The sequence below is a fragment of the Rhinatrema bivittatum genome, chromosome 17 (genome assembly GCF_901001135.1).
Source record: "Rhinatrema bivittatum chromosome 17, aRhiBiv1.1, whole genome shotgun sequence".
In the NCBI taxonomy this organism is placed as follows: domain Eukaryota; kingdom Metazoa; phylum Chordata; class Amphibia; order Gymnophiona; family Rhinatrematidae; genus Rhinatrema; species Rhinatrema bivittatum.
Genome location: NC_042631.1, coordinates 6662384 through 6688413, shown reverse-complemented (window position 1 = coordinate 6688413; position 26030 = coordinate 6662384). Strand labels below are relative to the sequence as shown.

At 44.9% G+C, this 26030-nt stretch overlaps 1 protein-coding gene across 4 annotated transcripts in view; it reads left to right on the top strand.

The window, feature by feature from the left end:
• Positions 1–16599, top strand: part of LOC115079221 (proline-rich protein 5-like) — a 38975-nt gene extending 22376 nt beyond the window's left edge. For 3 of the 4 annotated variants that reach the window (XM_029582507.1, XM_029582509.1, XM_029582508.1), the window contains exons 6-9: positions 535–626; positions 3891–4031; positions 6200–6326; positions 13055–16599. In XM_029582507.1, coding sequence (XP_029438367.1) covers positions 535–626; positions 3891–4031; positions 6200–6326; positions 13055–13434 — 740 coding nt within the window. In that variant the 3' untranslated portion in view covers positions 13435–16599. Of the gene's footprint in view, positions 1–534; positions 627–3890; positions 4032–6199; positions 6327–7970; positions 8228–13054 lie in introns of those variants that run through there. The other variant, XM_029582510.1, reaches the window with a different exon arrangement.
• Positions 16600–26030: the final 9431 nt, after the last annotated feature.

Genomic DNA, 26030 nt, shown 5'->3' with positions numbered 1-26030 from the left:
GATGTGCATCTCTTATCTGTGCCCCTTTTCTTCCATTGCTAACCTTCCTGCACCTGGGCTGGTGTCCTGCCACTCTCGGCCCATATTTACGTCCCACTTAAAAGCCACCCTGCTTGCTGAGTGCTGAAATATATGCTTCCCATCCAGCTGGCAAGCAGAAAGGGAAGGCAAGAGGTCGTTTCAGTTTTCAACAAGCAAAGCAAACATTTTTGATAGCTTAGTCTAACGTTTGCAAGAGTCAGTGTGGCCCGTTCAGCAGGCCACTGTCAGAATAGCATCCAGTTGCCAGTTCTGGTTACTGGAAATGCTTGGGTGAGATGATGTGGTCTTGCAGTAATGTCCATTCCCTCTCCTCTCCAGTTGTGACTTTCCTTGTCTGCAGACAAAAAGCTGCTGTGTTTGCATTCCTAGAACAGGCGGGAAGGAATTTCCATCCCCATCGGCCTCCTGCTACAACTGGCCCTGAAGTGCAGAAATAGAGCATCGAATAACATATTTGTTTAAAATTAAATAAACTTTTTATTCTGTTTGCAGGGGAAAATCGTGTTGGCGTCCTGTCTGAGACTTGGGATCATTTCTTTACAGAGATACTTCCCACCCTGCAAGCCATATTCTACCCGGTACAGGTAAGGAGAGTGCAACAGGACACAGAGGGTGCTGCGGTGCTCGTGCATTAAGACCAAGGTCCATCCTGTCTCCCACAGTGGTCAGTGCAGGTCACAAGTAGGATCCGTTTCCCGTGACTCACTCCCAGAGACGGCAGTGAACTTTATTAAGGTGCAAAAAAAGATATGCTTGGTTTTACAGAAGCTGCCGGAGTTTGATGGCCTGGAAAGGTTTTTGAGTTATTAGCTCTTTAGCGGGTCTGGGAGAGTGCTTGAGAAACGGAGGCACACCTGTCCCTTTGAAGCGCACATCGCCTTCCCTTTAAGCGCCGGAATAATGAAAGACCTCCTGGATTCGGCTGCAGGCAGTACTGAGGATCGGGGCAGGGGATGATGGCTCGCCCAGGAGACGCTGGGAGCCAGGCATTGAGAATACATTTGTAACTTGCTTTTTGAGAGTCTCTGCTCTCTTCCTTAGGTCGGTGCAGGATGTCTGAATATTCAGGCACACTCTCAAAAACTGTTCATAAATGTGTTAGACCTATAGTTTTCTTTGTTGCCCTTTATTTCTGCATATTCAGCTCCACCGCTTTTAACAGTAATTGAAAATGAGAGAAATAAAGAGAGAGTTCACTGGTTCATTGCAAGATTCCTTTGCAGATCCTGAAGAATTGTGGTTTTTCTTCCAGAGCAAGAAAGCCTTTGGTTAGAATGGGCACTTGGCAGTGTCCAGGTGGGAGGAGGCTCGGAGCCTGCCTGCTCAGCGCCCCTGCTAGCACCGCACGGCAGGGCGCAAAGCTCTGGACATGCACAGGCGACATCTTGCATTGCCTAATTCAGTTCCTCCGCGCAGGCACAGGGTGCTGCAGAGGCATCTTTCACACGATGAACAAGGGAAACATACATTTATTTTATTTATTTAAAACTTTTTTATACCAACATTCATTTTCATATCACATCGGTTTACAATTAACGGGGTAAAAACAGAACATAGAAAGAGAAAAAATTCAAACAGACATAACCATAACATCAATACTTCATTTTTCTGTTGGCTCTTTCAAAGTTATAGCAGAACTGTAGGGATCCATTTTCAAAGGCTTAGTTGGGAACCGTGCGTACCTTGAGCCACAGTAGAGAGGCATTTCCAGGGGGAGAATGTGCAGCACTCAGTTTTAAATAAATGCATGCATGTAGACACTACTTTGTAGTTGGAAGAGCAGGTTATGTGCATGATTATCAGGCGGCTTATGGAAAATGTACTGTCATATAGACTCTGCTTTCCTGCAGCACTTCCGAGGGTTACTGGAACTCGTCTCAGAAAGCAACTAGCAATTACCTTTTTGTGGGGAGAAATGTGATTTAATTGCAGGTTCTGTGGCCTAAATGGATAACGTGTTGAGTTAATTTTGTTAGTGAAGGGTTGCATCATTTTGTACAAATTGGCCCTGCCTGGTGCCGCTCGGCAGTAATCTGGTGCTGCGGAGGTAGCACCTATTCGTTTCTGTGCTCCCTGCCCTCTGTAAGCTAGAACCATTTCCATTCTGAGCCCTCAAGGCTGTTAATTGACCTTTAAAATTGTATTTGCATGTTGGTGCAGCTGTTAATGCTGCTATTAACTTGCAATAATTAATGATTAACTGGTCAGTGTTTTTGGCTGTGGGTGCATTAGGAACAGGCTCTTCTGCTGCTGCCGACACTTCTAATTATGAAGGGAAGTTCCTTTTTTAATTTGCAGTTCATTTTTTCAAAGTTTTTTTTTTTTTTTTTAAGATTGACGTGACTCTTCATGCATATCTGAAAAATGGACCTATGATTATTGATGACCCGGGCATTTCGTGCATGAGAAATCATTTGCACGTACGGGTGTTATGATGGTCCTTCTGCTAACATTTCTGTCTGCAATACTTGTGTCTTCTCTTGTGGATCTTTCTACCAATTGAGAAATTCAATTATATTGAAAAGTATAACTAAAAGTTTATTGAATGCTATTTTGGTGATTGGACTGTTGTCCGGTTGCATTTATTTTCTAACTCTTTTTTTTTTTTTGTCTTGTGGATTTACAACGTTTTGGCCTGGCAGAGAACAGGAAGACAGACAGAGTAAGGAGTAATTTTTAGCATTGCAAATCAGCAAGAGGTTAACGGGAGGTTAAGAGTGGAAGCAGCTGAGGGCGTTGAGCTCTGCTATGGGGGCCATTAGGATGGCTACGTGGACTTAAAAGTGCTTTTGAACTTTTCTAGGACCTTTGTAATCTAATGACTCCTAAAAGCCATATGCAAATGAAGGACAATACCTTGCTGTGCATGTGTCACTTAGTCCCTAAAGAGCCAGCGGCTTGTGTGACCTTGATTTCTACGTAACTGAGCAGACACTAACAAACCATTTAGAAATATTTGCCAGTAATAAAAAGCAGTGAGTGCACATGGGCAGCCCTGGCTGAGGGATTCAGCCTCTCCGAGGAGAGAAGCATTGAGGTTTGCTGTGGATGACCAGGTCCTTGCTGTCTCTCCTTCTGCTGATCTCACCTTGGGGACCCCCAGCAATAGGTCGGGATCAGGACCTGATCTCTTTGGGGGAGGTAAGTGAGCTGCACTTGCTCTCCGCCTCCACAGAAACAGAACTGTTCTTATGAAGCTGCTGTGGCAGAGCAGCAGGTACCCGGTTTTAAGCACAACCACGTTTCCTGTTTTTGGTTTTCTTTACAACATGAATGAGCTGTCATTCGTATTTTCATGCTGTGCTGCTGCCGTTTTATAAAGAGCAACCCCCCTCCCCCTTTCATCTGGGCAGGAGCGATGCCCGCCAGTGACATTTATCATCCGGGTGATGATAAATGATTTGTTATAGTTACTGAGTTACCTCCTGCTACTGGCTGCTTCTTCTCCCTAGTTCCAGTACCCTTGTTTTATTGTAACTTTTGCCTTTTCCTCTGTTAATGTTAATGTTATAACCCCCTGTTCCTTGTAAACCGATACGATATGATCTGTATCATGAAGGTCGGTATGAAAAAAGCACTAAATAAATAAGTAAAATAAATGGTACTGTTTTGCTGTACCAGCAAGTGACGGGGGATGGGTTGGGGATGAGGGTGGGATTCCCAATTTCAAAGTTTGTTAAAGAGGAGTCCATTGGGGGGAGAGAGAGGGTTTGGTTTTAGTGCACACTTTTGTACAATAAAATGCACCAAGGCCGACCACCCCCCACCACCGTGCACACAACTATTAACGAGGGGGCAATGGATCTTGGTCTGACCGTGCTCTCTCTCTGTCTGTCTGTCTTTTTCAGGGGCAGGAGCTGACTGTTCGCCAAATAGCACTGCTGGGGTTCCGAGACCTGGTCTTGTTAAAAGTGAATCTAGAAGACACCCTCCCTCTGGTACAGACAGTGCTCCCGCCCTCCATCCTACAGATGCTGCTGATACTTCAGGTGGGCAGCTCTCTGCCTCTAATTTGATAAATAAGGAATATTGCTCGAGGTTTCTCTGGTGCTGACCAGACAGCCTGATGTTCCATAGTTGGACCCTTGCCACCCCCTGCAGCTCTGTAATTGTGTCACACGGGCAGATTGCTGATTCTGTTCTTAGCTATAGTGAAAATGTCAAGCTTGTGAAATCTCTGCTGGTGTTTCACCCATTCCTCTCCTTTCTAAGTTAATGGGGCTACACAGGCCCCTCCTATCTGTGTCTTGCCTGTTGATGAAGAGCAGTGGAGTTTCACCTTATGGTCTCCTGGGGGATTGGGGTGGGGGCAGGTGATTGGTTTCCCAGCGATTTCCTGGACCTACACTGAACATACTGCAGAAACTGGGAGCCAGCACCTGTTTCCTCATTTATTTTATTTATTATTTATTTAAGGTGTTTTGTAAACCGTCATTTGATTTCGCCATCAGAATGGTTTACAGTAATCGTGAGAAAAAAAACAGTTATATAAACATCATCGTAGCTTATTGTCTTTGTGGGTTAAATGTCCCTTACAGTGTGTTCTAATAAAGGCATAGGAAGGGGTTGATAATAAAGGGGGAGGGTGATACAGTTAGGTCTGTAACAGCAAGGTTTCAGGGTTCAAGGAAATGCATGATAGGTTGCTAGAATTCACAGTGCCTTAGAGATTCAAATGGTGAACGTTGTTTTTGTTAATTGGGATATTTATTTATTTATTTATTTATTTATTTGTAAATTTTTATATACCGCCGCTCATCAAAGATATCACGTCGGTGTACAGTGAACAGGAACTTACGCCGGAGCGTTTTACATTTAACAGAGTTATATAAGCGTTGTACAATTAAAAAATATTTGAACATAAAATAAGTAGAATCTTTTAAAAAAAAAAATATGGATATGGAAAATTCTTCATGGTGCAGTTTTGTTGATCGAGAGATGGAGAAATCATGCTGTTGGGTTGTGTAGGTGATTGGTCGTGTGGTTTTGAGGATTGGTTGCGTTCTTATTTTGGTTGGTAGTGAGTTCCACGGCGTGGAGCTGGCGATGGATATGGCTCTCTCACGGGTTGTGTTCAATTGTGTGGTTTTGGCATGGGGTATTTTGTTTTTTAGCCTTTTTATTATGGATTGCCTTTGGATTTGTCAAAATTGCTGATTGGTTCTCTATTTTATGCTGATTATTATTATTTTTTTGGATGTTTAATTTTTGTATGATTATATTAGGCTTTTTATTGTGCTGAATTTATTGTTTTTTATTTTTGTGAACCACATTGATTTATATGCTGAAAGGCAGTAAAATAAGATACATTAAAGGTTTGTGGCCAGAGGGGAGGAGCAGGACTGGTAGGAAACGTGTCTGCAGATCCTTCGGCCTCTCTTCCAGCCCTGAAACCTGGCGGTACTCTGCAGGGACTCCCTCCTTCCCTTCCCCCAGGCAGGGAGGTCTCATCAGTAAATGATGTGAAACCACACCAAAACTGCCAGATGTTCCGATCCCTAAACATTTGTGTGCTATCGACTTTTCTTCCAGTGACCTAGACATGATTAGGAAATTCTAGCCAGCCTGACACACACACACAATCTCAAAGTAAACCTTTCCCAATCGTCTGCTCTGTTCTATAGCCTGTGTGGCTCAGGTCAGTGCATGCTTTTAAGCTTAGGGCTGGCGTCCTGGACGTGCTTCACTGTACAGAGCTGCAATCTTTCCACAGTTCTTTCAGGGGGAAGTTTGCAGTTGCTCTAAAGTCTGAAAATTACCCTCTTAAAGTCTAATGTATGTAGCATGGCCATAGCCGCCACTGATGCTGTGCTGCTTTTCAGTGGCGTATTTGGGACAGGGTTAAATAGTACTGCATCCACTGAGGCACCTCAAGGTGCGCTGATGCCAGAAATACGCTGGAGAATGTCGCTGGTGCCTGCCGTTGCTGTTTGGCCAGGGCACTGTGCTGTCAGTGCCCATGCAGTGCTGCAGCTGAGCTTGCAGTGTGTTCATTCTGTGTGTCTTTCCTCAAAGCATACCGATAAGCAGTAATTCATCATCCGCTGCACCTTGAGGTCTTTTCTGCAGTGCAGGTTCTAGTTTGCCATTCAGTGTACCTCTTCTCCATCCATTGTCACTTACTGATGCCCAAAGTTCTCATGTTTTTACTCTTCAGGGTATCCACGAGCCCACAGGTCCGAGTGCTGGCTACCTACAGTTGGAGGAGCTAATTAAACAGGTGGTCTCGCCATACCTGGGCACATACGGTGATCCGAGCTTCAGCAGTGAAAACCGTGTACTGGGTAAGAGACTGTTGCCTTTACAGAGCCTGCCAGCCATCTCTCGTAACAGATCCGTGCTGATATGGGCAACAGCCCTGGACTGTGAGCTGCTGGGACCTTACTGACCCTGAATTTGTGACTTCCTCTTTCATTTGTATGGTAGAGCACTCTAAAACGAGGTGTTTCCTCTACACGGCAAAACACGCCTGCATCTCCTGGGCTGGGCATTCTTCTGTTCCCTTCATTTTTAATGCAGGCACGGGAAACTAGCAGGTTCTGGTTTGGCAGGACAGGCAAATGCAGCTAGTTCTGCTTTTGTAAGTCTCATCTCTCAGTATTTTGGGATTTACAGCATTACAGCTCCCAAAATGCTTAGGGTTGAGAGTTTAATTAAAAAAAAAAAAAAAATTGGTAGACACATAGGGCTGGTTTAGGGCACGTTAGAAGTTGGGCAAGCTTAGCTGACAGGACCAAGGTAAAAGTGTCCCGACACAGATGCCGACCTCTGGGCTTCTCTGGCGATTGGTCAGGAACCACGTTGTGGTGGGGGGGTGGGAGGAACCTTTAGGAGCTGGTTCAGTCCATTCATGCAGAGGCTGCTGCAGTCCACAGATCGCCTCACTATTCTCGTCACATTGCTGTTTCCAATGTGCGGGCCTCCTTTGCTGTTTCTGGAGCTTGCTTGCTGATTCTTTAGAAAATATAAATATAAACTTTGGTGTAGGTGTGCTTATTTGGAAGCCCCATCACAAAAGGAGAAGCTGGATGAAATATCGCATAAAACAGGACAAGAACTGCCATGGTTTAGGCCTGGTTAATGATAGAGGGGTAGTTAGAAGGGCTTAAATGGGAAAATGTAGGTTTTAAGACTTTTATTTTGTCTTTATGTTTTAAGTTTTTAATCTAATGGATTTTATTTATTTTTAGCTTATTACTATATTGGAATCAACTATGTAATTTTTAGTGAGTTTTTAGTAAGTTACCTGTTTTACGAGTTCTTGGTTTTTATGAATTTTGCTACTGCAAGTTCTAATCATTGTTAACCGCCTTGATATTATTTTGAAAGTCGGTATATAAAGTCAAATAAATAAATAAATAAATCTGCTAATTAAACAGGAAGGGAGGCTGTTGTGTGATCAGTTTCGGAAGGGCTGCAGCCAGTGATCCTGAGCATGCAGCATGGGAATGACTGCACATGCCAGGGGCTGGCTCGCAGCTCACTGGTGGCATATGCTAATGCTATTAATGTACAACCTGCCTCTTACTGACTACTTATTAACACACACATAGCGGTATTCAAAGGCTTAGTCTGGAAGTTACCTGGACAAAACAAATGAGCTTTAAATGCCCCCTGCCCACTCCCCAGCTAAATTTTGTCTGGGTGATTCATTAACACAATATTTAACTGGATAAGAAGAGGCAGTGATGGGGGTATTTTGGGGCTGGTGAGCGCTAATATTCAGTGTTATCCGGCTATATTTAGCTGGTTAAGTTTTCCACGTGCTATTACCCCTTACTGAATAAGGGGTAAAGCTAGCGCGTGGAAAACGCATGTCCAACCGGGGACTATAACAGTGCGCTTCGCCAGCGCACACTTTACTGTATCTGGCTCTGCCCTCTTTTTGCTTTGTGATGCAGTAACAGCAACGGTATTCTTGCTTGCAGGGAGGCTAATTTTCAGCCCTGTTTTGCCTGGCTAACTGAAATTGGGTGCCTAAGTAAAATCATCTTTCAAAAACCTCCCTCCAGGATGCAGTTCCCTCTTTGCCTGACTACGAGTGCTGCCTGTGTTAGCTGAAAGTATTTTTCTGCTGAGAGGAACTCCACTGTTATAAGTTGATTTGTGTTTTATTGCTGTACATTGTAAATTTAAAAACAGACGTGGGAAAAATATTGCAGTAATAAAGATGGACTTGAGTTTGCCTCTCTGCTGCTTTCTGCCTATTGTGGTGGTGATTTTAATGAATAGGGAAGCAGTAGCGGCTCTCTGTGCCTGGAGGGAGACAGCTCCACCAGCTGATCTGCAGGATAACCCTGTGCAAGCAGCGTGGGAAGGACAATGTGTGCACGCATTGCAAAGCAGAACCAGACCCAAAAAGACTTCATTGTTCTTCACATCCTCTTGGACTGTAAATGTGACACTTTATTTCCTTTATTGGTCACAACCTCCTAGGAGCTGGCTTTGAGATTTAATTACTCGCTTTTTCAAATCCGACCTCGAGATGAGTTACAAGGGCAGGTGCAGCAGGTACTTCCCTGTACCTTACATTTACTCGTGCAACGCCTTTGTGAATTCACCCCTAAATGCCGAAGCCTTTCCTGGATCCCAGATATTAGGCCTGTGCACAGCTGCTGGGCAGATGCAGGACTGAAGCTGCATAGCCGGTGGCTTGCTTGGGGAAATCCCGGAGGAAGCCGGCTGCTGGCACCATCAGAAAGCTGGCCTTTTTTGTATATGCTTCATGGTCCATTAAAGCAGCAAAACACGTTTTAGCTTGCAGAATAAGAAAGGTTTGTTAAACAAAACCCAAAGCGCACGGGCCTTGATGTTAATACCGCCCCATCTAAGTTGCACAGCGTCTCAGTCTGTGCTGCCACCATGGCACTGGGCCCATAATGGATATATGATCCCTCAGCCTGGCAGCTGGACGGATCCCGGCAGAAGAAATGTGGCCTGGCGCCAAGGAGCCCTGCTTGTGGTCCTGCCTGTGAGGATCTGACTGGTGGTGAAGGTCGGGGCTGCTGCCTGCCCCCTGCACGCACTGCTGATGGTTTTATCTCCTGCCAGCTGAGGTGCCAGGGTGAGGGATCGCCTGCTCCAAGATCATGTTTTTCAGAATCTCTTGGGTGTATTCTGTTTATGTTCAATTAGTACATTTATTGATGCTTTTAAACATGAAGGGGGTTAGATAGAAACAAGTGAGAAGAGTAAATCTTGTTGGACCTGCCACTCCCTCGCTCCTTCCTCTAGTGGAGGCAGGCAGAGCAACTGCAGCTTGGTGTCAAATGGGGAAGAATGCAGTAAAAGAAGAGATTTTTTGTTTGTGTGCCAGTGTCGTCATGTGCTAAGGGCCAAATTCTCGGATGCCTTATCAGAAGTGCTCAGGATCACTGTTGGGCACTTTTCTGTTTATTCTCTGGCTTTCACTTTCCCAATATAAAGCAGCAGCATCCTGGTGAGCCCCAACATGTGGAGATGAAGAGAACCGTTTTTAAATGAAGTTATTTTTGCTTCAGGTGCCCTCTGACCCACAGCAGTTGCCAGAACCTCTTGGGGTCTTGAAGCATCAAGGGAAGAAGCTATTTCTTGGTGCCTTTTTTAAGTGTTAAGGAGTGCATAGTACAAGTCTTCACTGCTCCAGGCTCTGGAGGAGTATTTCAGTGTTGCCGAGTGTTTGGAGCTGGCCGCGTGCACCGTGACGTGATGGCTGGCTCGATGGGGACATGACTTGGCCATCTTGGTCACCAGTGAGTCCCTCTGCTCTCTACTCCAAGGAACTGACATCCGAATTGGCTTCCTTCTCTGTGGCACAGAGCGAGTGGTGCACAGGCCCTTTCTGCAGTATGAGCCATGATCCCGACGCCCAGAGATGACAAAAGGAAGGATGCGCCACTGCTTCGGTCGTATTAATGACTGCTCTTAAAGGCTTGTGAGACTGGCCCCATTGACTGCAGCTCTGCAATCAAAGAAATAACTTGAAGAGACCCAAATCACATTTTAAATATGAAGTTATTAACGCAGCCGAGCCACACACAAATTTTATTTCAGAGGTATTGAAGCTCAAATCACTGATTGTATAGTCCTTTGACGTACACAGCAGGTTGAGATAAGCATTTCAAAGGTTTTCTATAGTGAGAATCTCGACTTGTATTTTTGGTTTATGTTGAGCTTTTTGATGGATAGATGCTGGATTCTTTTTTTTTTTTTTTGAAGGTTCAGGGGATTGGTGAGGGGGGCTTCCCTTTTCTGGTTTGCAGTGAAGCCGATGGTCTGGATTTTGTGCATTTTTGCACCCATGGTTTGTGCAAGTTTTGACACTTGGGAGCAGTAGCACCAGCCGTCTTCAGTGTGACCTGGGCACTTGTTCATTCACCATTCTCTGCTAGGAGAGAGGCCCGGGCCTTCCTGTGCAGCCCAAAGTGAGATGCTGGGCTTCTGTCCTCTCCAGCAATGGACTCGCTGACCTAACCTTGTTTTGCTCCTGAAAGTAGCAGTGAACAGTCTCCCTGCAAATGGTTCTCACTATTTTTTTTTATACAGCCAAATTCTTAGTGAAATTAATGTATTACACTAAATGCCTTGTTTATACAAGTTCAATAATTAAATTAAAGCCCTTAATCAAAGATGAGAAATTCAAATGAAACATTTGTTTCCCAAATTAGTGAGTTTTATTTAATTTCTTTTTCTTAACTACAGAAATGTTCCCTCCTGAGCTTTGTTTGCTGATAATGCATGGGGGTGGAGGCGAGTTCTCTTTCTCATTGCTTAAACTGCTATCGTGTACAGGAGCCCAGCGTGGGATAGAGCTAGCCCCGGGCAACCATAAACTCTCATGGAAGAGCCTCTCACGGAACAGATTTATGTTCTTCCAAGAGAAGTTGATTGAAGGACAAACCTGATAAGATCCCTCGCTGTAGAACTGGATGTTGTGTTCTTGCAGTGCAGTGCAGTGAGAAGGGCCAGCCAGTGGCCGAGTGGACGGTACTTTGCAGTGCCTACCAGTAGATCGGGCTTTGTCGAGGGCTGCTGCAGTGGATTGCTCGCTGTTTCATTGCCAATCAAATCAGCTCTCTGCACATTCTTTGGACCTTGCTTTATTGTCAGTAATATACAATAACATAAAATGCTATTACGCTTTCAGGATGCTATGTTTATAGCTCTGCTCATTATGCAGCAGAGAAATCTGTTAAATAAAAGGGTGGTGGCTGTAATTTTTACGTACCTTCAAAATGCTTGGTTTTCTGCCAGAGAGTTGGGCTGTCTGAAGGAGAAGTGCTTGATTTTTTTTTTTTTTCCCTTGCCTATGCTCTGCTGGGAAAAGGGATTGTCCCATAGTTTTTGATTTCACGCCCTGCTGTGTCTGACTCAGAATCTCCCCTAACAGCTGAGGAAAAGTTGACTTAATAGTGAGAAAAATGGCTTGACTAGAAAATTCCCCAGCGTGGAAAATGGAGGCTGGAAACTTTGAGGCGATGATGGATGAGGTGGTCTGCTCGGGCAATGCAGGAAGCAGCGTTCTGGTGTGGCCCCCTGAAAAAGAGGAGACTGCAAATATAGCAGCAGGAAAGGAGGCTGGTGCATGGCTCTCGGCAGTCACTGTTCTCTTGTTTCCTGGAAGCCTTCTAGACTGACTTCCCTTTTTTATGTCTGGGCTCTTTGCAGCTGGGCTTGGTTGATGCAGAGCTGCAAATGCTGTTACTTGGTCATGCTGAACAATCCTCGTGCAGCCACTGGACAGGTAATGGCCAAGTCTGAGACTTGAGCGGTAATGCCAATCAGTTGGTCATTTATTGAGTTTATATTGTGGCCTTTTGGCCCTTCAGCGCGGATTACATTCAGGTACGATGGGTATTTCCCTGTCCCCAGAGCGCTCACGAGCTAAGCTCGTACCTGGGGGATGCAGGGTGGGTCCTGCCCAAGGTCACAAGGAGGGGCGGCGGGATTTGCACCCTGGTTTGAAGCTCTAAAGCAAGAGAATGCGAGGCTGGGATCGCAGTGAAAGGCGATGCCAGCAGAGGAAAGGGGGGTTTCTAAAAGGTTCTGCTTGGGCGGGAGGGGGCCGTCCATTTAAGATGGGGGGAGGTCAGCCCAGCCGTCGCCGTCAGACCAGCCGTCGCCGTCAGACTTCTTTTATTTTTAAAATGACGCTTGGAGGGGGTGTGGGCTCAGTCCAGCAGATCATTTTTATGAACAGCGAGTGGGGGGAATCACATTCAGTGCAACAGATATATTAATATAACTTTTGTAAAAAGCCTATCGCCACTTAACCAGCTAAATGTTTTAATCTAGCCGGCCCAGACTAAAGTGATCCGGCCCCCTCAGCCACGGTTTGAGTTAGTTGAATAACTTATTCAGCTAACTCAATCCCACCCTGGAACGCCTCCAAAATATTTCCTTATTTGGCTAAATTTCAGCTGGGTAAGTGCCAGGAATATTCAGAACTTGGCATTTAATCAGATCATATACATGTTCTCCTGCTGAACGCCTTTGAAGATCGGCCGCTGATGGTTTGATGGTAGGATGCCACTTTTCCTGGGACTTGAAACTACCTTTTTTGGCAAAATTCTAGGGCTCTGTGACTTTTTCTTGCGAGAGGAACTTTTGGCATCCAATCTGCTCATTTAGCTGGTGCCAGCACTGCTGGAGTCTCTGGCATTTCTAGCTCCTTCTGTTGTGTGGTGAAAGTTACTGATAAAACAGCCCATTTTTCTTACTTTTAGCTTCAATTTGATTTATAGCGTGACCAGTTAGCATCCTTTGCAGCAGCAGGGCCGTGAAGGGAATACAAATGCGGTTCATCTCCATTTTCAATTTTTGTCATTGGCTGTAGGTTTTGATATCTTTCTTCCTTCAGATTAAATCCATAGCTCTGCTTGGTGGTACTTGACGCTTCTGGGCAAGCTCTTGGTTAGTGGAGGAAACTGTTCAGCTGTCGTTGTTGACGTCTCTAAGTAAGCCTCGGGTAGGATGATGTTCTATTAAAATGTCATGGTCAATGCTTTTTACAATTTTTATTTCACTTTTACAGACAAGCAGTATTCCAGACCGCGCACAAAACTGGATTTACTGAGCTACAGTTCCCAGGTATTGACACCTCGGCACATCCCAGAGAGTGCCCTCACGCCCTTGACTGAGCAGGAAGGAGAAGCGTACTTGGAGAAGTGCGGCAGCGTTCGGCGCCACACAGTGGCCAACGCGCACTCTGACATTCAGCTGCTGGCCACGGCCACCGCGCTGCACAGCGGGCTGGTGGAGGAGCATGACGACGGGGAGCAGTGCCTTTTGCTGCAGCCTGGCATTGTCCATCGGCAGTGCTCTAGTGAACCCAACATTGCCGACAGTCCTGGAGGCCTGGTGGTTATTACTGTGCAGGAGCATGCACAACTCAACTATACATCACTCAGCTAACTCCAGGGGGAAACCTGTGTCCACTAAAAAAGGAAGGACTTTCCTGCATCTACTGGAATCAACTGGGAAGCAAAGTCTCTGTCTGGGAAATGGTCCTTCATGTGGCATTTGCCAGGGGTGGTTGAGGCTGAACTGTACAATTAAGAATAGGTGCTAGATTGTTCAGGTTTCTAGTAACGCTCTTTGCACTGGTCGTGAATCAGGTATGCATCCAAGGAGGTTTTACTCACCATCAGAAAGGAGTAATGCTAAATATGCAGGGAGAGCAGAAGATGAAAAGGGAAAATAGTTGTGTGGCTTTCAGGAGCAGTCAATGACCCTGGCTAGGGTTGCCTCTCACTTTTTAATGAGAATAAGGCCCAACCTGGGTATCCTGCTGATGGTTTATTTGGGTGGGGGGGGGGGGGGGCAGTAGTTGCCTCCTACTCTTATGGGCCTTCAGATCAGTCAGCACCAAGCCTGGGTTCTGGCTCCAGGGGCCTTCATTTGCAGCTAGTCAGCAACTCACTCAGCACAGTCATTGTGGTGCCAGGGACCATGCACCAGGGTTCCTGACGGGAGCTCCCTCACTCCCAGGGGCCTGTGAATGCTGCTTCTGCAGCAACTCCAGCCTTGGCAGGCTGGGAATGAGGAAAACCAGAGCTGGGATTTGAACCCAGCTTCCTCGGCATGGCAGTCATCGCATTGCCACAGTGCTACCAGGCCAGCCCTACTACAGCAGAATTTTTTTTATTTTTACCACAGTACCTGCAACCTCTGGCACCTTTTCTGCTACCATTTCTTGTTTCAGCTCAGTTTATAGAACATTTTGCGGAAATGTGTGAACTGTTTTTAGTGTGTAACTTGCTCAAACAAGGGGATGATGAAAAGTGGGTCTGTGGCTGATTTTTGCTTTGGCTTATTTGTAAAGCGGCACTGGAACTAACTTGTAGAATGGCAGCTAAAGGTGACTCCCCACTGGGATCCCCTGCCCGCAGTGGGGTCCCCCCTCTCTCTCTCTCTGCATGGTTCAGGCTGCACTCTGGGAAGAGGCTCATGTGTCTGGCCAGTGAGTTACAGTGCCGTCATTCTTGGCATCCTCCAGACCCTTGCGCAGCAACCACAGGGCACCGGTGGCAGTGGGGGTAGTGCCTGCCTGACCGCTGAGAGAGAGCTGGGAACGAGGAAGGTGAAGGCAGCGTGTTACCACTGCTGCTGATTTCTGTTTCATCTTTTTTATAGGAACAACAAGTCTCCAAGGCACCAACATTACATTTCATTAAAGCGATGGCTGAATTGTTTTCTCCCCTGGTGCTCAGGGCTGTCCATCCTTTGGAAGTCAAATGCAGTTCCTATTGCATTCTCTTAAAAGTTGGGACATTGAGCTGTTCCTTCCCCCTCCCAGAAAGCAGTTTGAGTGAAATGCAGTCCTCCTAGGGGAGCTCAGCTAGGGCCCAGCGGGGAGAAACATGATTGAAATATTGGTGGAGAAATAAGGGGTCAGCAAACAAGTTGTAGGTGATACCTTTTGAATTGGACTAATCCTGGGCCACCTATTCTAAAGGGATTCTCCGTCTGGGTCTACGAGGGGCGGGGGGGGGGGGGGGGTCACCTGACTACACCTGGCCATTAATCCATGTCTGGCTACCTTTCAGGAGCGCAGCTGCCTTCAGCAGGTCCATGCCAAATTCCAGGTTGGATTGTAGTGGGGGTGTGGCAACAAGGAACTGGATTATTTTAGGGAGCAAAAGTTAACGGCATTACCTTGGCTTAATTACATAAATGTTTTCCCCATTCTACTGCCTCAATCCAGCAAACTGGCCAGAGTTCTTTTTCCAGCAGCACCACCGTGTGTGTGATTTTCTGGATTTAGGGGGGCCCCAGCAGGGAGGGGCCAATGTTTCCAGTGACGTGACCCTCTCTTCCCATCCTTCTTGTCACAATACTTAAGTCACAGATAATCACCAAAGAACTTTTGTGAGTGTTCCACGTTTTAGACGGTGAGGGCGGCCGGGGATGAAATGTTTTTAGCAGGGAGCAGGAGAACAAGGCGGCAGAGCGCCAGGTACGTGCCCACACCCTGAGCAGCTGGAGTACTGGTTCTTGGCAGTGACACATGGGGGAGGGGGCCAGCACCCTCCCCCAGCCTGATGGCTCAGGGGGCAGAGAGGGAGGTAATACTCCTTCCCCTTATTATACCACTATATGAAGCTGCTAGATGAGCTAAAAATTTGAACTTTTTGGGGGGAAAGACTATTACTTTTATTGGCATATAATCCACAATCTGTAAGCAAATAATTTACAAAAGTCTTTAAGAACAATAAAAGTATTACTGGAGAACAATTTGAATAAATATAAGGACGGTAACTTTAGAGGAAAATTGAATTACTTCTGGCTGCTAATAGGGCAGAAGCCTTTGCTTGCAGTTGAGTGCTTCAATCCTGTCCTGGGTCTGTTCTGCTAGCCTGTATTGCAGCCAGGGGGGGAGATATGCTAATGAACCACACAGCATTTGCAGCATGGGTTTTTGGCTTGTGGCATATGGGGTGATGACTGTTCAGACATTGTGACCACTCATCCACCTTGCAGGGAGAATGCACTGTGTATACAAGACCCCTTAATCCCTGCGATGTATTGCTCCTTTTCTGATCCCTCATTCTGCTGCTTCCCTTCCCTGGCTTTGGTGGGGGTTTTTTTTTCTTCTGTTGAGGATAGTCTCGTCTCTCCTTGCTGGTCCATCAGTAGGTTCTGGTGGAAGCCAGCATCATCTCTGGCTGGCAAGAGGAAATCGTATAAAAATGTATTTTCTTAAATGAAATGTGGCAGGTGGGGTGTGTTTCTGGTTATCTGCTCATCGCTGAGGGGGAGCTGAGCTGAGAACATCAAAAGAAAAGCCTGCATTCATCTCAAAGTGACTTGAGAGAGATTGTACCTGGAATTTCCAGCCTCGTATTACTTGAAATCTCTTCTGCCACTGCTTCCTTAAGGGACGAATGCCATTCCCATTCTAGACCTGCAACATTCAGCAGTGTGCGTAACTAAGTAGCAAGAAAGGGCCTTTTTGTTTTAGAAAAAGAATACTGGCTTTGCTGTTTTAATGATGAAAAGACTTGCTGGGATCCACTTGAATATCTTTTATAATCTTTGTCTTGCAAACATTTGCACAATAAAGTTTTTGGAATCTTACACTTTTAGAGAAGAATGATGGATCTGATTGTTTGTGTTAGAAAGCGAACGCTGCTTCATGCACTGAGCTCCTACTTGACATATAACATGTAATGCCCATGTGGCGATTCCTACCCTGGCACTGGTTTATGGCCCACTCAGCACTGTACAATCGCTTCCATTTCCTCATCCCCATTTTCTTTCTTCCATAACACGGCACAAAGCCAGTCATTCCCTGGCACCTGCAGCTGTGGAAACACATTGAGGCCCTTGTGGGCTTCTTCCTGTCGACTATTTGAGCAGAGCGGATCCAGTGCAGCCTGGGTTGCAGATCCAAGGCAACAAATTAAGGGGGTCATTTATCAAAGTGCTATAATAGTGTTTTTGCATGCAAAAAATGCCATTAACACATGCAAAAGCACCATAACACATGATGCGATGCAAATAACAAAGAGGGGAGGATTTGTGGGCTCACAGTTTTGCAAATTCCTATCGCACAGCTTTACGCAAATGAAAATGATGTAGTTAATTAAAATTTGCGTTAAAGCTGTGTGATAGGAATTTGCAAAACTGTGAGCCCAGCCCACTTGGCCAAAAATCCCTCCCCAATATCCTCCCCTTTTTCTTATTTGTATCACACCATGCGTTATGGTGCTTTTTGCATGCAAAAATGCCATTATAGCACTTTGATAAATGACCCCCTAAGATTCCTGGAGGCTGAGAGGTGTGGATCTAGTTAACGGCTGCATTTAGACCCAGAGCTGCCCATGCCGTAGCAAGAGAGCAAAGCTCCTGACTTGTTCTGATTGAGCTACGTCTGCCTTCCAGTTAGAAGATGGAGTTTTGACATCTCAGCTGCAAACACAACACTGACCAGTATCTGTGTGTTTGCAGAAGTGACCCTGAGGTTCAAATAACAAATAGCCTCAACACTTCCTGTCAAAACATGTCACATAAAATACAGGAAGTACACAAAGAACCAAGCAGCAAGTGAGACAGTCTGGAGCAACTCGTACAGTCCAACAAACATTCCTTTTGTCATGGAAGCACCAAACATCTTGGACTTTCTTTCCTGTTTCAGATAGGATATTGCTTATGGAGGTTCCAAGAGGATAGGTAACTGCATTAGTTGTAGATAGTTTTATGCATAAGTACACAATGCACGAGCAGGACCTGACATGTAAAATTCATCTGAAGGGCTCTAACATCACACAAATGCAAGACTTGCCAAAGAAAGACCAACTAGGCAGCAGGACTTCAACGTTGTAACAAGTCCAGCCTTAGAATTCTGATCTCTCTCGTGTGCAAAGTTCTTTACAGACCTGCAGCATAAGCTAACACAGCCTTTACTTTATTACACAAAAGTGCACCAAGCCATGGTGCAAGAAACGAGCAAGAATTTCAAAGCAGGCAGATACATTAAATAAGCATCTAGGACATTAAAAACCAAAATCTAAATGGTGAAAACATGGCAAAATAAGCAGGTTGTCACTAAATGTTTAACTCTTAAATAATGTTTCATGAGCTAGGCTTCCCCCAGGAAGAGACTTCCATTAAGATGGAATAAAACCAGAAAAAGCCCGCTTCCTCCTCCCACCAAGGATACTCTTTCAGGAGCCGCTGTAATAAGACCTGCAGTGCAATTGGCATTATCTTTCAGCAGGCACCTCCACGGGCTGTAATAAGGGGTTGGCATGCAATTAAGATTTGCGCAGAAAATCCATGCAAAACAAATATCTGCGCCGATATGCGCGCTACAACACGCGTTGAAGGCCCTATACACTAAACCGCCCATGAACCCGCATTAATGTAGTGACCCGTGATTGATTTGTTCATAAGGCAGCAGCGAGTTAGTGGACCGGGAGTGGGGCTGAAGGCAGGTAGAGCAACGTCTAACCCTTTCATGATCCGGCACTGACAGCATGGGAGATATAATGGCGGAGGCCAGTGAGTGGAAGAAATGCAGCAGCGATTTGGAAGGGGCTCCAAAAGCATTCAGCATGTCTGCCATGTGATTGACCCTCTCTTCTAGCTTCTGTCACTTCATTTTTCAACCTCCAGGCAGGCACTTACACTTAACTCCTGCCCTGACCCAACAGCAAAAAATTCTGCACTAACACCAGCGTGGGCTCTGCATTGCCCGTGAATATTTAATTGCCTGCTTTGCATGGACTTGCGCTAAACCAGCCACAGTGTTTTGAGCAGCTGCGTGCACGGTTTTTCCACGCTGCTATTACATTCATGAATAAGAAGAGCGCAGAAAAAGCCACAATACAAGCAAAAAACTCGGTCTACTGCCGCTCATTACAGTGGCCCCTCAGAGAGGGAACCAGAAGGCAGGCCTAATGATTAATATCTAGTTACAGTACAACTGGTGCTTACGTATTACAGAATTGCAACTGTGCTACTCTGTGGTAGAAGGATGAATAACTGTTAAGCCTGATGGAATTCAAGCCTAGGAGTTGCTAAGCTCTTGCTTGAAAGAGCTGCAACGCTACCTGCCTTATGTAGAACTATTATCTTGCGGAGGTGCCATAATGGCAAGCGCTTCTTGGAAAAATGACCCTCGGCGGGCAGAGGGCTTCCATTGGTCATTGGTTCTGTATAGCTGTCTTGTGCTGACCTTGCTCATGCCATCAGTTGACAGTATCTAGTCATCATCATCACCCATCGAAAGGTTGGTAACTCTTGTTCATCAGTTCTGCACATTTCTAGATTTTCATCTTTTTCCCTGTTACCTCCTACTGCTCACTGCTGTCTTCTATCACTTTTGCTATCAATCATGGCTTCCAGTAAGGACGAGCTCAGCTGACACCAGAACCTCTGAGTACATGAGCAGCAATTTTATTTTCCTTTTGGCCAGCTCTCCTACATCCCTACCCCATTATCTCATGCACATGTGCATTTGAGAGCATGGCTATTGCATTCTCTATTACATTGCAAATGGATGCCTTTTCTTCATTACCTCTTTACTACAAGTCCATAACTAACCACCAAAAAGATGTATTCAGTAGCCTTTGCTCGAAGTATAAACATTACAGTCCCAAATGTCATTTTTTGCATTTCTAATATTTTTTCTGTTAAAACATTTTCCATAATCTACATTCCAACTGTAATGGTGTTTTTCCAAGGCTGTGTTCAAGCTCAATATGTCAACATAAGTTTTTTTCTAGACACTATAACAAAGGGATCTCAAGTGAGGAAACCAGGTAGCTTTATCTAATGCAAGTACTGAAGTGCCATAAATTGACTGGTGATCTGCCAGCTGCTTTATTTTTGAGGTAGGTCAGGTACAAACAATAGATTTAAGTTCACTCTCCGCCATAAAATAATCTACAATTATCTAAATTTTCAAATTGTAGAACTGTCAAAGGGATGTGTGTGTTTGCTTTTACATTGTAGCAGTAACTAACTCAAGGCTGTCACAAGAGACAGGGCTGCCATGCACCATGCTGCTGGGTCATTGGAAGTTCTTCTTCTCCCTCCCCAATAGCACGTTGGAACTCCCGCAAGGCTAGAGGATTTTCATGATCATGGCAGGTTAGCATTACTGAAGGTTCAGTCACAGTTCAAGAATTAATTTTACTCACTATACCCATCAGGGGCTGGTCCCACTGGTTGGCACTGTAGCAAGGCAGCAGCTTATTAAAAGTTAGCATTGTCACGATCACAGAGTCCAAATGCTTTGCCAGCTAACAGATTCAACCAACAGGCTTGGACCACTTCACTGCAGCAGATCTCCCACAAGAACCAAGACCATCTTCCGATAATTGTAGCACCACAGGATTTTGCCACCGCTACCAGCACCATCTCCAGCTAACTGCAAGAGCAAAGAGCATAGCAGATGCTTTCAAGATTTAACTGCACCGGGACAGAGGAGCACGGCCCTGTCTTTCTATCTCCTCCCACTGATGGTGCAGATAAATGTCTTCTAGAAATCCTTATTCATGTTAGTTCTAGACTGTGGCAGGGTCCTTTATTCCATCTAAGCACCCAGTTCCATGTTTGTATTCTTTAATTTGTTCTAGTTTCATTCCAGCAGCAAGTATTTCTAACACAGCTTCTGAGATTGAATACAAGTGAGAAAAGTATGCACCCTCCTCATCTTTCCAGAGCTATTCTGACTCCATGCATAAATTCCTGAGTAACCCAGTTCTAAGGGTTAGTACCAGTTCTATGGTCAGTAAAGGTGAGCTCATGCACTCATGATGAAGGCCCGTTATCTCTGCTCTTTTCTTTCCGCTCCCTCCACGTAGTCAAAAAGTTCCACTCGTTGTCTTGCAGCTTGGAAGTGAGTGGGTGCTGATTTTTTTAAAACTTGAAAATGCTTAAAATTGTTACAGTTTGTCCAGTGAAGCAGCATGCTTACAATAAAATACAAATTTCCAAGACACTGCCACACTATGACATAAAATACACAGAGCAAGCAGAGGTACATCAATAGCTGTTGTCAGCATACAACATTTAATATATTTTATTAAAATATTTCTAAGCTACACACCTTAGACATGTGCTCCAGCTGCCATTTCTTGCTCAGACCTTCTAGGACATTCAATTTTCACAGGTACCAAGAGAATTGTTTTAGTTTATAAGCATGTTTTACTTGTCTTTAGTTTTGTTTTTTTTTACCAATAAGCCCTGCTGTGACAAATCAGCATCTTTATCCATGTCTAGCTTTGCACTATGAAAGTATACGATTTTACTCCCTTCAAAATTAGACACCTAGCAGGAAAATCAACATAAGCTAGAAATAACAGGAACCTCCTAAGAACAATTATTTTAAGTTAGTAAAAGCCAAGAATTTCTGTCTTCTGCCCCCCCCCTATGCCTTGGCTGTCTCTCCCACTATCAACGAGCAGCTGGGTGGGTGCCCTCCAATCACACTTTCCCTAGGCCTCGAGCCTCCACACACCTTGGAAGAGGCAACATTGCTGGGACAGAGACTATTTTAGACCGATGAGCAGACGCTTTTGGTTCAAGGGTTCTGTTTGACCGTTCCCTTTGGGGAAATTCTTCAGATTAATACAGAATGAAGACAAACCACCCCTGACCCTGTTGAAAATACCTCAGTCTAATAAGGGTGAGGCCTTTGCAATAGGGGAGATGCTGGGACAATGCTTTATCTAACCCTCCCCCCCCCCCAAAAAAAAAAACCAAAAACAAAAAACCCCAACACCACACTTTTGACTCCTAATTGGTCCTTGGCTGGACAAATGATGGCGCTGGAGTGCGATCAGCCGCTGGTGGACAAAGCACTAAACAGAAGCATAGGTGTGATTTGTTTATCTTCAGAGAATTTCCTTTTATTGAGGACAGACTAACACACAATAGCATCCTAACTGGTTTAGCTTCCAGGGATTCCTGGAGCACGGGAGTGGTAAAAGCTAACAAACACCACCTCCTACGCTGCAGGTGCAGATTATAGCTGCTGAGGATACAAGTGGGCATTGGGCTCCCTGTACTGTAATCCAATGTTACAGCTCCAAGCAGCAGGGTTGGTGACAGGAACATCTTTTGCAGCAGACGTCAGTTGTTGGCAGCAGCGAGCATAAAGACTTTTTTTGAAGGGGGTAGACAAAGGTAGTGTATTTGGATTTCCAGAAGGCATTCGACAAAGTCCCACATGAGAGGCTTCTAAGAAAACTCAAAAGTCATAGGATAACTGTTTAAAAGACAGGAAACAGGGAGTAAGATTAAATGGTCAATTGAAAAGAGTAAACAGTGGAGTGGCTCAGGGATATGTACTTGGACCGGTGCTTTTCAATATATTTATAAATAATCTGGAAAGAGGTACAAGGAGCGAGTTGATCAAAATTACACAGATAACTACTCTGAATAATGTTAGGTCAAGTCACAGGCAGATTGTGATAAGTTAGAGGAGGCCCTTGTGAGACTGGAAGATTGGGTATCCAAATGGCAGATGAAATTTAATGTGGACAAGTGCAAGGTGTTGCATATAGGGAAAAATAACCCTTGCTGTAGTTACACGATGTTAGGTTCCATATTAGGAGCTACCACCCATGAAAAAGATCTAGGCATCATAGTGGATAATACTTTAAAATTGTCAGCTCAGTGTGCTGCAGCAGTCAAACAAACAAAACAGAATGGTAAATAAAACAGAAAATGTGATAATGCCTCTGTATCGCTCCATGGTGAGACCACATCTCCAGTATTGTATAGTTCTGGTCACTGCTTTAAAAAAAAAAAAATATATATAATATATATAAATTTGCACTGGAGAAGGTACAGAGAAGAGCTACCAAACTGATAAAGGGGCTGGATCAGTTCCCCTATGACAGCTGAGAGGGGATATTATAGAGGACTATAAAACGAGAGGAGTAGAACTGGTAACTGTGAAGTAGTTATTTACTCAGATAATAGAGGGAGTATGGGGTACTCCATGAAGTTAGCAAGTAGCACATTTAAAACAAATCAGAAAAAATTATTTTTTAAGTCAACACACAATTCAGCTCTGGCAGTTGTTGCTAAAGGATAAGGTTAGGGCCATTAATGTAGCTGAGTTTAAAAAATGTTTGGATATAATCCTGGAGGAGAAGTCCATAAACTATTAATCAAGTTGAGTTAGGGTTTAGCCACTGCTAGTACTGGCACTAGTAGCACAGCATCTATTTGTTTGGGTACGTGCCTGGTACTTGGAGCCTGGATTGGCCACTGATGGAAACAGGATGCAGGGCTTGATGGCGATGCAATCTGACCCAGTATGCTCGTAAGCACAGATTTTGTCCCCGCTTGTCCTGGATGCTAGGCCTGCAATGTTTTGGCAGGAATAAGAAGGAGCAGTTGCCTTGCTTCCCACCCCTTATGCTATGCCCTGATTGAGGTGCTAAAGAGTTAACATTTGCTAACATGAAAAGAAGCAATGCCTGCATGGCTTTCCTTAAATAGGAAGCAGGCCATTCTTAGCCTGGGAACCCAGCACCACACATTTCCTTTGCGGCACTGCTGGAGTACTTCCACGTCTCCTTTTTATTTTGCGACCTCTTTACTGGCTGATACAGAGCTGCTGCTTTGCAGCAGCTTGTTGGGACCGTTCCGATCCATTTGCAGCTGCGCCATCCTTAGTAACAGCTAGATAATGCCACATTATCTTTGGGTATATTTTCACCCCTTCAAAAGAAAGCGCACACAATGTTTCAGCCAGCACATGTTATCTTCAAAATATAATCCATTGGGGCAATTTGAAGAGTTACACCTACAAAGTCTGTGGGTCTGTTCCCACTTTTCAAAGGGAAAGTAGGAGCAAACAGTGCCCTGCCAAGACAGGCTCCTGCCTTTTCCTTAAAACGACCCACAGATTTGAAAATTCAACGTACGTGTGTTATTTTCCTCCTGCTTCCTGACCTTCATGCTGCTGGAACACCTACTTTTGACCTGGCTAAAAGCAAAGCTCTTGGCACCAGCTAGGTGATTTTCAGCTGCATAAATCAGCTGTCTAAATGGCTTCCGAAAATTACATGAGGCTTTGGAGGAGTGGATTGTTTTCTGAATGAAAGCCGATGCATGTTTTGTCATCTCCAATGAAGGTATGAAGTGCAGACGTACATTTTACGAACTTTAATGTACAGGCCTAGCTTTCTATCCCGGAAGTACTATGTTTCACAGTGGGTAAAGCAAGGTTCATTGTGAAACTACACCCATGGATCTGGCCTGCTGAAAATGCACGTAGGCAGATTTAAACCTGCCCCCTAAGGCTTTGAAAATAAATACACCCTCTGTCAAGAGTAAAGTAATAGTATCTACTCAAACTTGGCACTGAGGAAGGGCTTTTCTAACAACTAGCCAAGAAATATATTAATTTAGTTCAATAAAAAGGGATCCCTTGCCTGTGCAGAAATAGAGGTTGACTAAGAGGGCGACCACACTACTTTCACATGGCACAATCAGTTATCCATGTTATGTGCTGCCACCTACAGACGTGAAACAGCCTGGCTCTATCATTCTCTGCCCCTGCCTAGCACTTCTCAACCTTTTTTCTGACAGGACACACTGAAACATGACAGTCACAAGACTAAATGTTAATGTACACTTTGTATCCACAGGAGCCACCCAGCCTCTCAGCAATGGGTATAAAGCAGAACTAGAATATTCCCCATACAAAAGAAATATTCTGGTGTTATCTCAATAACAGCAACACAAACTTCCTCTACTAGCAGGCTCCGCAACTAGAGTGGTAAGGACGAGCTCAAAGTCTTTGAAAATTTACTAATCACATCCACCAATAGTTCTAGATTTTATCGATGCACTAAATAAACCCCATCAAGATGAGTAATTATTCTTTACCCTTGTACCTCTTCCTCAAAGTGCCTGCATCTTACCCTGATTCTAACTTCTTTAGTGGGACCCTTCATAACACTCTTAGCGACTCAGTTACATTGAGACTTTTGGCACTACAGGGGGTCGTACAGAATCACTGATCCACAAACTTTGTATATTTGAATTTTCTTTTATGCCACTGAAATGGAGTTTATTTCTTATACCGTTAGTTTGCTGGCAGTAAAATTCTGGGCTGTGCTAGAGCCGGTTAGTGCTCATTTAAGTTAACGTGCAATCCTTATACAGAGATAGAGGACTTAACTCTAGCTGTGACTAGATGTGACAATCCCTCTCAGCAAGCAACCCCTTCCTTCCCCACCCAGGTCAAAAGCTAAGTCCCCAATGCATTTAGTCAGTCCAATAAAAAAAGATATCACCTACAACTTTTCTGGGGCCCTTTTCTTAAATATCAGCCGTCCTGTGGCTTTCTCAGAATATTTCTCACGACTGCAGTAATCGTGCACACTGTGCCAGCCCTCAGTGAGGGAGGGGCAGTGCTAGATGAAACATGCTCTAGTCTAGCTCCCGCAGCACTGCTGCAACTTTCAGTTTTTCTCTCAATAATAGTGAAAAGGAAGGGCAAAAGGCAGGTCTTTCCTGCTGGCTCTGGGTCTACATCCATTTCTCTTTCAATAGGCCAAGCAGCACTGATTTTATTGTTTTTATATTATCCTGTTTTGGCTATTTGTAAAGTGCTTTGATTGGCTTGTCCAAAAGTAATTTAATAAATAGGGCCCTGGAGCAGGGCCGCTGGGAGCTATGGACAGTAGGATCCCGGTCGGGCCAGCTGCAGGACGGTTGGACTGCGTCAGGAGCAGTCACTTGTTGACATTGGCAACCTTGCAGGCTTGGAAACAGCTGATGCAGGAGCAGCAGCTGCTGAATCCAGGAGGGTGCAGGGACCCAACGTCCTACCCCTCTGTGGAAGCTGTTGTAGGAGAGCAAACATGGCCCCATGAATGCACATGCTTAATGATTAAGAGTCTGAAATCACTGAGAACCATTTGGCACGAGGCTCAAACAGGAGTGTGTGTCTGTCTGTGTGTGGTAGTTGTAGGATTAAAAGGGCTATCAGAACAATGATTATGGCTAGCTTAAAAGATAAGGTTACAAAACAA